The sequence below is a fragment of the Simochromis diagramma genome, unplaced genomic scaffold (genome assembly GCF_900408965.1).
Source record: "Simochromis diagramma unplaced genomic scaffold, fSimDia1.1 OVJJ01000802.1, whole genome shotgun sequence".
NCBI classification, from domain to species: domain Eukaryota; kingdom Metazoa; phylum Chordata; class Actinopteri; order Cichliformes; family Cichlidae; genus Simochromis; species Simochromis diagramma.
In genome coordinates this window covers 25,489,749-25,502,245 of record NW_024387492.1, presented here as the reverse complement: position 1 = coordinate 25,502,245, position 12,497 = coordinate 25,489,749, and the positions used below count along the sequence as shown (strand labels likewise).

The following is a 12,497-nucleotide window of genomic DNA, read 5'->3' as shown; positions in this document are numbered from 1 at the left end:
TGAAGAAGTCACCTTATGATGACGAAACGTTTCTCCCACTGAAAACGTCCAGACGAACAGAATCAACTTTTTGGGGATTTCCTTAACTAGATGATTGAGCATGCATCAAGACAAATACTGGGATTTGACTTAAACTGAGCAAAACTGAACTTGATGGAGCATCAAGGAGAGGAAGAAGGAGAATCCCAACACACTGTGGATGCAAAGTCCTATTGCCTTTTAGAGCAGAGTGGCTTTAAAAGTCTTTATTCTTCACAGAGATCAGTACACAACAAAAACGTGTGCGCACACACAGAGCTACATTCATATTTCCTTCTTTTACTTCCCTCAATAGGCCATAATGCAAAATGTATCTCTGCCAACATGCAGCTATTAATGTGGCCGTGTCAGTGTTTTAGAATGTTTGAACGTCACAATATGTTAAATGGGTTCAATTAATGCGTGCAAAGACTTACGCATTCTCCAAATACAAGACAAATGTTTACCACACAAGAACTAAATCCAGCTGTGCCATGTACAGTATGTGTCAAACTGCAACAACAGAAAATGCGGCCAGTTTAAAGAAAGAAGTGATAAAAATTTATACTCAGTAGATTCTTAAGAAAACAGACCGCTTTGATGAAGGATTTTTCTTCTGCATTCCTGCCGCGCCTCAACTGTGAACTTGGGAAGGAGTCTTGCTCCATTCACTGAGATCAAAGGCAAACTTTCAGAGTCTGAGGGAATAAAATGAAAATGACTCAACTCTGTATCACATCATCATGGACCACGGGTGTTGATTCTTTCATTCAGGAGTGTGTCTGTTCTTCTTTATGGGTCCATTATAGCAGCTCTAGAACCATTTACCTAGTAATTCTTTAGAGATGCCCTCATAGCGAAGCTTTCTTACTGTGGATACAGAACTCCAAAATATGAAAATCTTCTTACTAATTGATCAACCCTTTATCACATCTTAATCCACCAATGTTAGCCTGAAGACAGCAGCTGAGTAGGAGTGGTTCCTCTAATAACTACTTTCTGTCTTCAAAGTGACCATCTCAAAGCTTCACAGAGATCACAAGGTGACTGCATACGGTCACACCGTGATCTCCAACCATTGTTTTTCCTAGTGTGACTGTGCTCTTATTGATAATGATAAAGATGTTACAGTCAGATGTCAGAGAGAATGTTACAGACAAGCCGCTAATGGGACGCTAACAGAATTAATAATGTAAATCGCTGTTATATATCTAGCTAATATTTGTCACAGGACATCATTAGAAGATGGGACGGGGGGGGGGGGGGGGGGGGACTGTTTGCCGCCGGGGAGGCTTGGGTTGGTGTTTGGGCCCATTTATTTGCAGGTGGGGTCGTTGACTCGGCCAATGAACATCAGGCCACTGGTGCTTTGATGGTAGATGATGAAGATGAAGGGTCTGTTGAATGTCAGTCGAGGAGGAGGTGAGGAGAACACTGCATCTCCGGCGCTGGTGTCACTGCTGCTCTCTTCAACGGAGATGACGGACCTATGATACACCTGAGTGGAGAAGAAACCACAGCAGAATCTCGATTATTTAAACCAGGGGTAGGCAACTCCAGGCCTCGAGTGCCGGTGTCCTGGAGGTTTTAGATGTGTCCTTGATCCAACACAGCTGATTTAAAGGGCTAAATGACTCCTCAGCATTTCTTGAAGTTCTCCAGAGGCCTGGTAATGAACTAATCATTTGATTCAGGTGTGTTAACCCAGGGTGCGATTCAAAACCTGCAGGACACCGGCACTCGCGGCCTGGAGTTCGACACCCCTGATTTAAACCTTTCCTGAATAAATCAACACAGATGTCATCATCAGGTGATCAAATCTCTGTTGTGACCATGGACACTATAAAATATGGACGTAATGTCTGGGTCTGAAAAGTGAAGCAAACACTGAAATGACTTAAACCTGTATTCTCTGTAATGGCAACTTGAAGGAGATAACTGAGGGCAAAAAGGTTTCTAGTCCTTTATGAAATTTGGTGGTGAAAAGGGCTTCCTGACCTCTGACCACAGTTCAGGGCTCAGTCCTACGTTTCAGAAAGGAGGATGACCCAGGGGACGCTTGTGATCACATAAAAAGTGATTGACCGGCAACTTTTTACCCCTTTTGGCTGGATGTTAGATGCTCCAGGCTCTTGGTTTTTTTTTTAAATTTTATTTTATTTATACAGCGCCAAATCTCAGCAACGGTTGCCTCAAGGTGCTTTATATTGTAATGTAGACCCTACAATAATACATACAGAGAAAAATCCAACAGTCATATGATGCCACTTTGGCAACAGTGGGAAGGAAAAACTGGTAAAAACCATAGGCCCACCCCAGTGCATGCTGGTCCTATACCAGTCCTTTTACTTACAGAAAATGGCCCTAGAGTTCTTCCTAGCTGACTTAACAAGATAAACAATAACAACAAAAAAAGAAAAAGAAGTATTAACCTACAAACTAAACTAGCAAACAACCCGAAAATATGAGTAAACCAACAACAAGCTTTAATAAATTTCAAAAATAATAAAAACTAGAAAAATTTGCATTTCCTGCGAAAATGCTGTGTGGATGCCTTAACGCTGAAGATGTCTGCTGAAAAAAGCTGAAAAAGTTGAAACAAAAAAAAAAAAAATGTTGCCCTGAGTAGGATTCGAACCTGGCCCGTTTGGTCTCAAGGCGGCTATTCATCTCACTGCACCAAACTCTTTCTCACAAAGAAGAGGTGGAGAGACTGACAATTGTGCACAAATGAGCAGAAGCGGCTGAGAATTGTGCTGATAAGAGGTGGAAAGGCTGAAAATTTTACAGAAGAGGTGAATAAGCAGAATTTCTGCTGAAAAGAGTTCAATCAGCTGAATTTCTGCTGAAAAGAGTTGAATGAGTAGAATCCTGCTGAAAAGAGGTTAATCAGCAGAATTTCTGCTGAAAAGAGTTGAATCAGCAGAATTTCTGCTGAAAAGAGTTGAATCAGCAGAATTTCTGCTGAAAAGAGGTTTTTTCTGAAAACAGCAGAAAAAACTGAAAATTTTGCTGAAAAGAGTTGAATGAGCAGAATTTCTGCTGAAAAGAGTTGAATGAGCAGAATTCTGCTGAAAAGAGGTTTTTTCTGAAAACAGCAGAAAAAACTGAAAATTTTGCTGAAAAGAGTTGAATGAGCAGAATTTCTGCTGAAAAGAGTTGAATCAGCAGAATTCTGCTGAAAAGAGGTTTTTGCTGAAAAGTGGTGAAAAAACTTAAAATTCTAATGAAAAGGGGTGAAAAAGCTGAAATTTGTGTTGAAGAGAGTTAAAAAAAGTTTAACTGTTAACTGAAAGAAATGTTGCCATAAGCGGGATTTGAACCCGGGCCTCCCAGTCTGAGAATGGATGCTCATCTCACTGAGCTAAAACACAGGTCAACCCGGCAAGGAAAATCAGTGAGGCCACTGATAATATGGCAGAAATGGGCAAAAAATATTGCAAAATAAAATTCAATATCTCAAAAAGTATAGAAGTTATGAGCACCAAAAGTCATAGCCGGCATTAGCAGAAAGAGCAGAATTTTTTAAAGTTTGAATGGCGAAAATCGGATGAAAACTGTGGGAGTAGTTGAGTGCCAAAAAGTGTACGGAAGCAACTAGTAAATAGTGGAATAAAGAATAAAGAGAAACAGGAACTCAATAGTGTGGATGCCTATTCAGGCATCCACACAATAAAGAATAAATAGCTCCAACACCTGGAATTACAGGTTTAACCATAAAGAGAATTTATTCTGAACTCTGCCCTTTGATGTCATCACAACCACCTGGAGGGGGGTTGTGATGACATCACAACCCCCTCCAGGTGGAGGTGCCTCATATCCAAACAGCTCTTAATGTGGCAGACACTCACCTGTTTAAGTTTGGACCCTTCAGCTCCACACATGTTGCTGAGGTCAGCGTCATCCTGAAACACCTGGGTGATGTCAAGAGTCTGCAGTGCATCCTTAAGTGAGTATGAACGGTCCAATGAAAAGCGAGGAAACTGTACCTCCAATTTCCTATTTACAAAAGAAGAACATTTATTTCCTGGTTTTAATGAAGAAGCCAGTGGGAGGAAGAACAGTATAGGAGGGAAAGGAAAGGAAAGGAAAGGAAAGGAAGAGGGCCTCACGTCTTCTTCAGCTGGCGGATCCAGGCCTGGATCTTATCAGCCGTAACTTCCTCCTCCACGGCGGTGACGTCCACGCCTTCATCGGGAAGCACGGCCAACATGGCTGCACCGTCTGTCATCGGCAGCTTCAGCACGCCAGCCTTCACCGCAGCATCGTACGCCAGCAAGTACTTATCGGCCCTAAACATCATCGGAACCATGACGACATGATAGCTATCCACATAGAACCGCTCGTCCTGAGTGGACGACGCATTAAAGGGCGGAGTGAAGCTTGCTGAAACACACAGAAACTTTATTTGAACATATTATTGAGACAAGCTGCAGTTCTTCTGACGTCCAGCAGAGGAGTCATGCACAGGACTGTTAGTGACCTACGGTATTAACGTCCTGACACTTTCATTGGTGTGGAGATTTTAAGCATGTTGATGCGGACTCCATGCTATCGGCATACCGGCAGAGCGTGGATCAAGAACACACGACAATCAAAAGAGCTGTCACACCTTAGTTCAAAGACTGAGGAGGTGGAGTTGTGGAGCCTCGCAGGACTGCTTCAACACTCTAAGTCCTGCCCTCTGGCAGATGATACATACCTCTGTAGGCTGTAACGGCGGCGAGCAGCAGCTGGGTCTGATGGTCCACTTCGGAAATGAAATCCTGGACCTGGTTTACAGTCTGCTCCAGCGCCCATTGGTTGATGGTGTTGATGGCTTCATAAGCATTTGTGTAGTCCACACCCTGAACTGTGCCTCCGAGCTTGGTCTGAACCAGGTTCAGGTAGGACGAGGCCACTTGGACACTCTGAGAGGGGAAGATGGCCGCACCCTGCTGCAGAGAGACTGTCGGAATGGCGTTCCTCAGAGTCTGAAACACATCTGAGCACAGGAGCACCACTTAGAACCTGAACCACAACCAGAATCTGGTGACCCTTGACCTTAAACCCACCTGGGAGTGTCTGAGCGTCCAGCCTGGTCAGCGTAAGTCCCACCTGCAACTGCTCGCGGGTCTGTCCGTTGGTGGCACTCAGCAGCACTGTCAGAGCAGCAGACAAAGTGAACGGACACAGTAGGACGTTCTCGTCAGTGCGGGCGGCGAGTACTCGGTACAGACGGGCGCCAAAGTCCGCGTTCCTGCTGATCAGGTCCTGCAGAGCACTGGTCTCTGAGGAGGCGGGGCTTAGCAGGAGTACGAGGACAATGCTGACCAATGAGATGGGGCCCGGGTGAGTCATGGCGTCCTGCGTGTTAGATAAACAAAGCCTGAACCTGTGCTGTATACCTGGGGTCCGTTCTTCGTACCTCGCTTACTACATCCAAGATCAAATCATCACGCCAACTTTGAGCTCGCTATCCCGGTTCTCCGAACACACCTGTTGTTGACGATTAGTACAGCTGGATGAAGTAATGTGAGATCACTGGGTGGCTTAACAGGGGCTACACATCGATAGTAGAAACATTGATCAGCAACCCTTTGATTGGTCGGCGAAAATGTCGAAGGAGCGCGCTCAGTATTTTTCGGCAGCAGAGCAAGAACTCTTGATTGAGGGATTTCAGGAGTTTCAGAGTTTAATTAAAACGCAAGGGAACACTGCAAAGGCTGCAAAAGCAAGGAGAGAGGGCTGGCAGAAAGTTGCTGACAAATTAAACTCGTAAGTAATTTAATCATAATAATAATAATGGATTGGATTTATATAGCGCTTTTCAAGGCACCCAAAGCGCTTTACAATGCCACTATTCATTCACCCTCACATTCACACACTGGTGGAAGCAGCTACGGTTGTAGCCACAGCTGCCCTGGGGCAGACTGACAGAAGCGAGGCTGCCATATCGCGCCATCGGCCCCTCTGGCCAACACCAGTAGGCGGTAGGGTACATTTATTATATTATATTACATTATATCCTCTTTCACATTAGAGTCACGACAGGACCCACTAGAACATGGGAACAAGTAAAAGTGAAATATAAGAATATTCTACAGAATGGTAATATTTATCACTTATATTGCTTTTCGTCTCTTGGAAAGAGACCCTGAAATAATCTGTTTGTTTGTTTATAACAGCAACCAGGAAAAGGGCAGAGCACAAAAAGACAGGTGGTGGTCCTGCACCCCCTCGTCAACAAGTTGGTTAAGTAAATAATACCCTCATGGGAAAATCGATATCTCTCAATGAGCACACTGTCGCGCTGAGCTAAAGGATCCTGTCTATCCTGCAATATATGCTGAATTCTGAAAACTCTCCTTATCAATCTTGCACCTTCCGCAATGGGTGGCTCGCGTATACAGACAGGACATGGCTGCGACAGACTTCCCAAATCCACCTTCGCTTTTATAGCTGTGGTCTCTCATCTTGATTACATGAAGTAATTTACTATTACTACTCTAAAATATGAATTACATCTGAAATAATCAAATACATGAAATAGAATGATTAATAGTACATTTCCCTTTTTTTAGGAAATGACCTGTATGTATCTGTATGAAATCAATAAATGAATCAAGTACTGCATTATCTTTAGTTACATTGATAATATTTATTTATGGACAAACAGTGGTAAAATATCGCTGTTGCTTTCGTATAAATGAAGCGGACATACCTGAGTGGCCGCGATCTAATCCAGTTTACATAAAGTAAGCCTGCTCCCAAGCAGGCATGACAGCAAGTCCCGGATGAGCTTCGGAGAACCGAACGATCCAAGATCACGCGAAATCGTCAACAATCAAATCCAGCTAACTTACTTAGCGAGGTACGAAGAACGGACCCCTGGGCCTTACCTGTGAGGTAAACACGACATCACAATAATCACATGAACAGGTGATCGACCACGTCATCGGTCCATAGGGCCACGCCCTTAACATCTCGTAACGTCATTTGTTTTTGTTTCCATTTCCTGATCAGGGGCCCGTTCTTCGTACCTCGCTAAGTAAGTTAGCTGGATTAGATCGTTGACGATTTCGCGTGATCTTGGATCGTTCGGTTCCCCGAAGCTCATCCGGGACTTGCTGCCATAGCAACAGAGCCGTAAGCGTAAACCTGCTCGGGAGCAGGTTTACTTTATGTAAACAGGATTAGATCGCGGCCACGCAGGTATGTCCGCTTCATGTATACGAAAGCAACAGCGATATTCCACCACTGTTTCACCATAAATAAATATTATCAATGTAACTAAAGATAATGCTGCACTTGATCCATTTATTGATTTCACACAGATACATACAGGTCATTTCCTAAAAAAGGGAAATGTACTATTAACATTCTATTACATGTATGTGATTATTACAGATGTAATTCATATTTCAGAGTAGTAATTGCAAATTACTTCGTGTAATCAAGATGGGAGACCACGGCTATAAAAGCGAAGGTGGATTTGGGAAGTCTGTCGCAGTCATATCCTGTCCGTTTACGCGAGCAGCCCATTGCGGAAGGTGCAAGATTGATAAGGAGAGTTTTCAGAATTCAGCATATATTGCGGGATAGACAGGATCCTTTAGCTCAGCGCGACAGTGTGCTCATTGAGAGATATCGATATTCCCGTGAGGGTATTATTCACTTAACCAACTTGTTGACGAGGGGGTGCAGGACCACCACCTGTCTTTTTGTGCTCTGCCCTTTTCTTGGTTGCTGTTATGAACAAACAAACAGATTATTTCAGGGTCTCTTTCCAAGAGACGAAAAGCAATATAAGTGATAAATATTACCATTCTGTAGAATATTCTTATATTTCACTGTTACTTGTTCCCATGGTCTAGTGGGTCCTGTTGTGGCTCTAATGTGAAAGGGGATATAATATAACATAATATAATATAATGTAATATAATATTGGATAATATAGTGTAATATAATAAATCTACCCTACCGCCTACTGGTGTTGGCCAGAGGGGCCGATGGCGCGATATGGCAGCCTGGCTTCTGTCAGTCTGCGCCAGGGCAGCTGTGGCTACAACCGTAGCTGCCTCCACCAGTGTGTGAATGTGAGAGTGACTGAATAGTGGCATTGTAAAGCGCTTTGGGTGTCTTGACAAGCGCTATATCAATCCACTCCATTATTATTGTTATTATTAAATTACTTACGAGTTTAATTTGTCAGCAACTTTCTGCCAGCCCTCTCTCCTTGCTTTTGCAGCCTTTGCAGTGTTCCCTTGCGTTCTGATTAAACTCTGAAACTCCTGGAATCCCTCAATCAAGAGTTCTTGCTCTGCTGCCGAAAAATACCGAGCGCGCTCCTTCGACATTTTCGCCGACCAATCAGAGGGTTGCCGATCAATGTTTCTACTATCGATGCGTAGCCCCTTTACGACACCCCAGTGATCTCACATTACTTCATCCAGCTGTACTGATCGTCAACAGCAGGTGTGTTCGGGGAACCGGATTAGCGAGCTCACGGTTAGCGCGATGGTTTGGTCTTGGATGTGTCATTTGATCTTGGATGTAGTAAGCGACCACTGGCGTGCACAGATAGAGACGAGGTGGTGCTGAAGCACTTGTCCTTTTGCCCTCAGTCCAAAAAAGTGCCCTTTTGAAAGACGTGATTTTTTTTAAAGCTGCGCGATTTAAAAAGGTGTGAAAATAATGGCTTGATTTGTGCCCCTTCTTCAAAGACACCCGAACCCTGTCGCTCTTTCACTGTCACCGTGTCACGTGAACACGCTTGCAGTTCATTTGTTGTGAGGCGTGTAGCAGCGGCATGACATAGGACTACTTGGAGTAGGCATAGTAGGCTAACTATAGCGACTGGGAGCCACGGCGGACAACACGGCAGCTCTTTCCCTTCCCAACCAGTCAGGTAACCCATGAATCGAGTGAAATTATTCTGTTTGCTCTCTAAGACCAACCTGCAATTGTTTTGTTGTGAAGTAGCCTGTAAGAAACTGCACATGACAAACTTTGCCAGCTTGCCCCCTCCATCCATCCATATGGATAAACAAAAAAAGACACATTTAAAATGTAACCTAAACCATTTAGGCAACCCCACTCTCCATCAATTCCGACCTTTTTGCATACACTATTGAAAATATCACGTTATGCTATAGGCTACATGCCGTTAGGCAGAGGGCTCTTTTGAGCCCATTTTTCGTTACAAATTTTAGGATGATCTCACGGAAATCTGTGAATAAATACAAAGTTTTCAAACTGAAGTCAGTGACGGGAAGACATCACACTTTTTAGAGATGGAACTGCAGAAAAACCTAAAATCTTGACATGATTATGAATAATAGAATTATGGACGTTTCTCCGTTTTTGTGGATTAGCCTTTCCATAACTAACGTCAACTACTGTCCTACTTTGGTAAGATTGAAATTAATGTCTTTGACTGTCTTTAGTAGGTGTCTCCTGTGAGAAAGTTAGAACACCGTCCTACTGTCTAAAGATGCAGTCTTTAGCCTAACTGGTTGTGACTCAGCGATGCTCGCAGACATTTACGCACTGTGTTGTAACCTGATTGTGACAGAACAGTGACGTTGTTATTGGTAGTTTGAAGGGTACGGTGTTGGGGGTGGTGCATGTTAAAAGTTTTGAGAAGCACTGGTTAGACATGTTAATTTTTTTTGGTGTAACATATTGGCAACATTAACACATTAATTTGCTAAAGGAAAAATAGGCAGTTCCCAATTGCCTGTGAAAACGACCATTCTGCCCTGTTCTTGTAATGACCACAGTCAGTCTTATTCGTTCTCATACATTTTGGTCTATTTATTTACTAATTTCAGCAAGCATAATGCCTAGGAAAGAGAGGCTGAGAAAGGAGAAAGAAAGGGATCTACAACAGGCAGCCCAGGGAAGCAGTTCTCTGCTCTCCTGGATGAAAGCAAAGGAAAATGAAGATGAAAGGTCAGAGTCAAGGGCAGAGTCAGGTTCTATTTTAATGTTTTAATGTAAACTGCTCCTTGCAGTTAATTCTATTGGAAAATCTTAAAAGCTGTTCACACTTAGTTTTTAATGAACTTAATCAGCAGGCATTGAGCTAACTATTATTTTGTACCTACGAAAGTTATTTCTATGTTACAAGACTTGCAGTATGGGTTATTATTAAAACTATCTGTTTAAGCTTATTATTATGATAAATAATAATACTACTATTATTATTATTGTTCCATTGTAGTCAGTCACAGCAGGGAAGCAGCTCTATGCCATCTACCAGCATAGCAGAAGAGGGAGATATAGAAACAGATGAAGCCGCGACCAATGCAGCAACAGGTTCAGTTAGGCCTACAGACACTGATGTAGTGCTCTCTGAAGACCACAATGAGGAAGAACAGATCGATCACATAATGTCAAAGTTAGCAGCTTTACAATACCCAACAGATCCAACACACATCCATACATTTAAAATAAAGCGCAATGACAGATACGTTTCAATGTGCTGCAATGTGGGCCCATGTCAGCCTGATATACCTTACCCAAAAACTGAGGGGAGATCATTCCAGAAACAGTGGTTTTCTGCTAATGTGTGGCTGGTTTTCCACATATGCAAAAAGTGCCCTTTTTTCCCCCTGGAGCACTTGCCCCCCAAAATGTCTGTGCACGCCACTGTAAGCGACGTACGAAGAACGGGCCCCAGACTTTTAATGTGAATTAATTCTTGATCACTGATCGATCGCTGATTAGCTGACAACAGCGGAGGAAGAAAATCAATCACAAATCTTACTAATGATCGAGTCAGTCTACCGCTGTAAACAACAGCAAACAACCGACAGGAAACAAACACGCTGGGTCTGACCTGCAGCTGATCTTCAATCTCTGATTTTCGATCTGAAGCTTCACGCGATGTGCATCACCGACCAGCTCCCATTCCGACCCTCACCGGAAACTACAGCTCAGAGTGCGACACGCCCATTTCAAAATAAAAGCCGAAACTTTATATTACGTCAAACCAAACGATTTTTAAAACTCAATAAGATCAGCTGATCGGTCATAAAGGATCTCACCCCGCTTTGTGGTGTTCATCACGTTCCAGAAACGCAAGCTTTTCTCTTCCGGAAAGCGTCAGTTACCATGGTAACAGACTGTGCCCCTTACCTGGAGAAGATGACAGAGTGGAATTTTTCACTCAGTGAATCACAAAACACCATCATACGACAGGGTATGAGAACACTATATGGAATGTGGAGATAACACGCTGCTGTCCCCTCCTCGTGTCAGTGAAACAAAGCGATCAGTCCCTCAGTGATACATCATCCATCCTCGTTCATGCACGAGGGTGTAACCATCGATAACCTCGCATATGTCCATTACCAGACATTTCGTTTTGCACAAATCCAATCTTCTACATTTGTGTTTTCCTTCTGATCAGACGAAGCTTGCTGTACCATCTCTTCATCGTCCTCATTCTGATTTCCGCCCTGTGTTTATGATTCCAAAGACAAATTGTTTCCTTTATTACTAAAACGGAAAGTACGTCCTCGCTAACACAGCGGCACTTTGTCCTGAAACAACAGCTGTAATCTGCACATTACCACTGCTATTTCTTAGAATGACCAATAATGGCTTTTTATTTTTCTAAATGTGGCTGTACCATCCACACCGGTGATTGTCTGCCAAAAACTGCTTTCTTGTTAGTGTATAATATGTGAAACATATATCAAATGTATCCCTCATGAATGATATCACGTCATCTTGAGCAACAAACAACATTCCTGTAACAAGGTAGAAGCCGCAATCAGTTTTTGGCAGTGAGATTTATGTATCCTTTATGTTTGCAGTTAAAAAAAAAAATATTGACTTTAAAAATGTCTTTTAAGAGTAATCTGACCAAGAGGACAGCTGAAATTGCAACAAATGCAAAAATAGTTCTGTAAATATATTGTAAGTGGACAAAAGGGAGCTGATTGATTATAATGTAAGTGCAATAACCAGAGGCGGAGCCAGACATTTGAAACACCCGGGGCTTAGCCCTAAAGGGTAGTGTGCATGTGGTTTTGTTTTTTGTTTTTTTTTGGGGGGGGGGGGGGGGGTAGAAATGACTGAAAGATTAATAGGCTCTGTTTTGAGTTTTGTTCAAAAAAGAATGACTTCATATAGGGAAAAATATATATCACATATGCAGGACACCTTAAACTAGTTTTTTAATTAAGCAGCAAGGCAGAACAAAGTCGGGGCTGTATCAAGACACGAGGACTAAACCCCAATTCAACCAGACCCAGAACTGATCCGGAATTAAAACAGGACTGCAACAGTTCAAAATCAGGACTACTTAGGATTTAACCAAGACAGAACCAGAATCAGAACTAGATGATAGTAGCACTAAAAATCATCATAGACCTGCACTACACTTATTTTTTAATTCTACCAAAGTACAATATTTAGATTGAGAAAAGTTTATATAATTATTTAGCCTTGTTGTGCAAACAAGCCTAATAAATGTTCAAGCTTAA

General features: G+C 42.7%; 1 protein-coding gene across 2 annotated transcripts; it reads right to left on the bottom strand.

Moving 5' to 3' along the window:
- Positions 1-202: 202 nt before the first annotated feature.
- On the bottom strand, positions 203-10,970 carry LOC120724759 (protein Z-dependent protease inhibitor-like). 2 transcript variants are annotated; one of them, XM_040017157.1, is made up of 6 exons: positions 10,844-10,970; positions 5,073-5,364; positions 4,721-5,002; positions 4,131-4,404; positions 3,870-4,017; positions 203-1,516 (listed from the first exon to the last, which is right to left on the bottom strand). In XM_040017157.1, the coding sequence occupies exons 2-6, from the start codon at positions 5,356-5,358 to the stop codon at positions 1,334-1,336; spliced, it is 1,173 nt and encodes a 390-aa protein (XP_039873091.1). In that variant the 5' UTR covers positions 5,359-5,364; positions 10,844-10,970; the 3' UTR covers positions 203-1,333. The 2 variants fall into 2 exon arrangements, with proteins under 2 accessions (XP_039873091.1, XP_039873092.1); XM_040017158.1 differs by lacking the exon at positions 10,844-10,970 and adding an exon at positions 10,772-10,795.
- Between the last annotated feature and the right edge of the window lie 1,527 nt (positions 10,971-12,497).

Coding starts and splice junctions, on each gene's coding strand:
- LOC120724759 (XM_040017157.1), bottom strand. CDS start 5,358: ATGACTCACCCGGGCCCCATCTCATTGGTCAGCATTGTCCTCGTACTC. Junction 4,405..4,720: donor CGCCGTTACAGCCTACAGAG/GTATGTATCATC, acceptor TGTGTGTTTCAG/CAAGCTTCACTCCGCCCTTT. Junction 1,517..3,869: donor AAGGGTCCAAACTTAAACAG/GTGAGTGTCTGC, acceptor TTCTCCACTCAG/GTGTATCATAGGTCCGTCAT.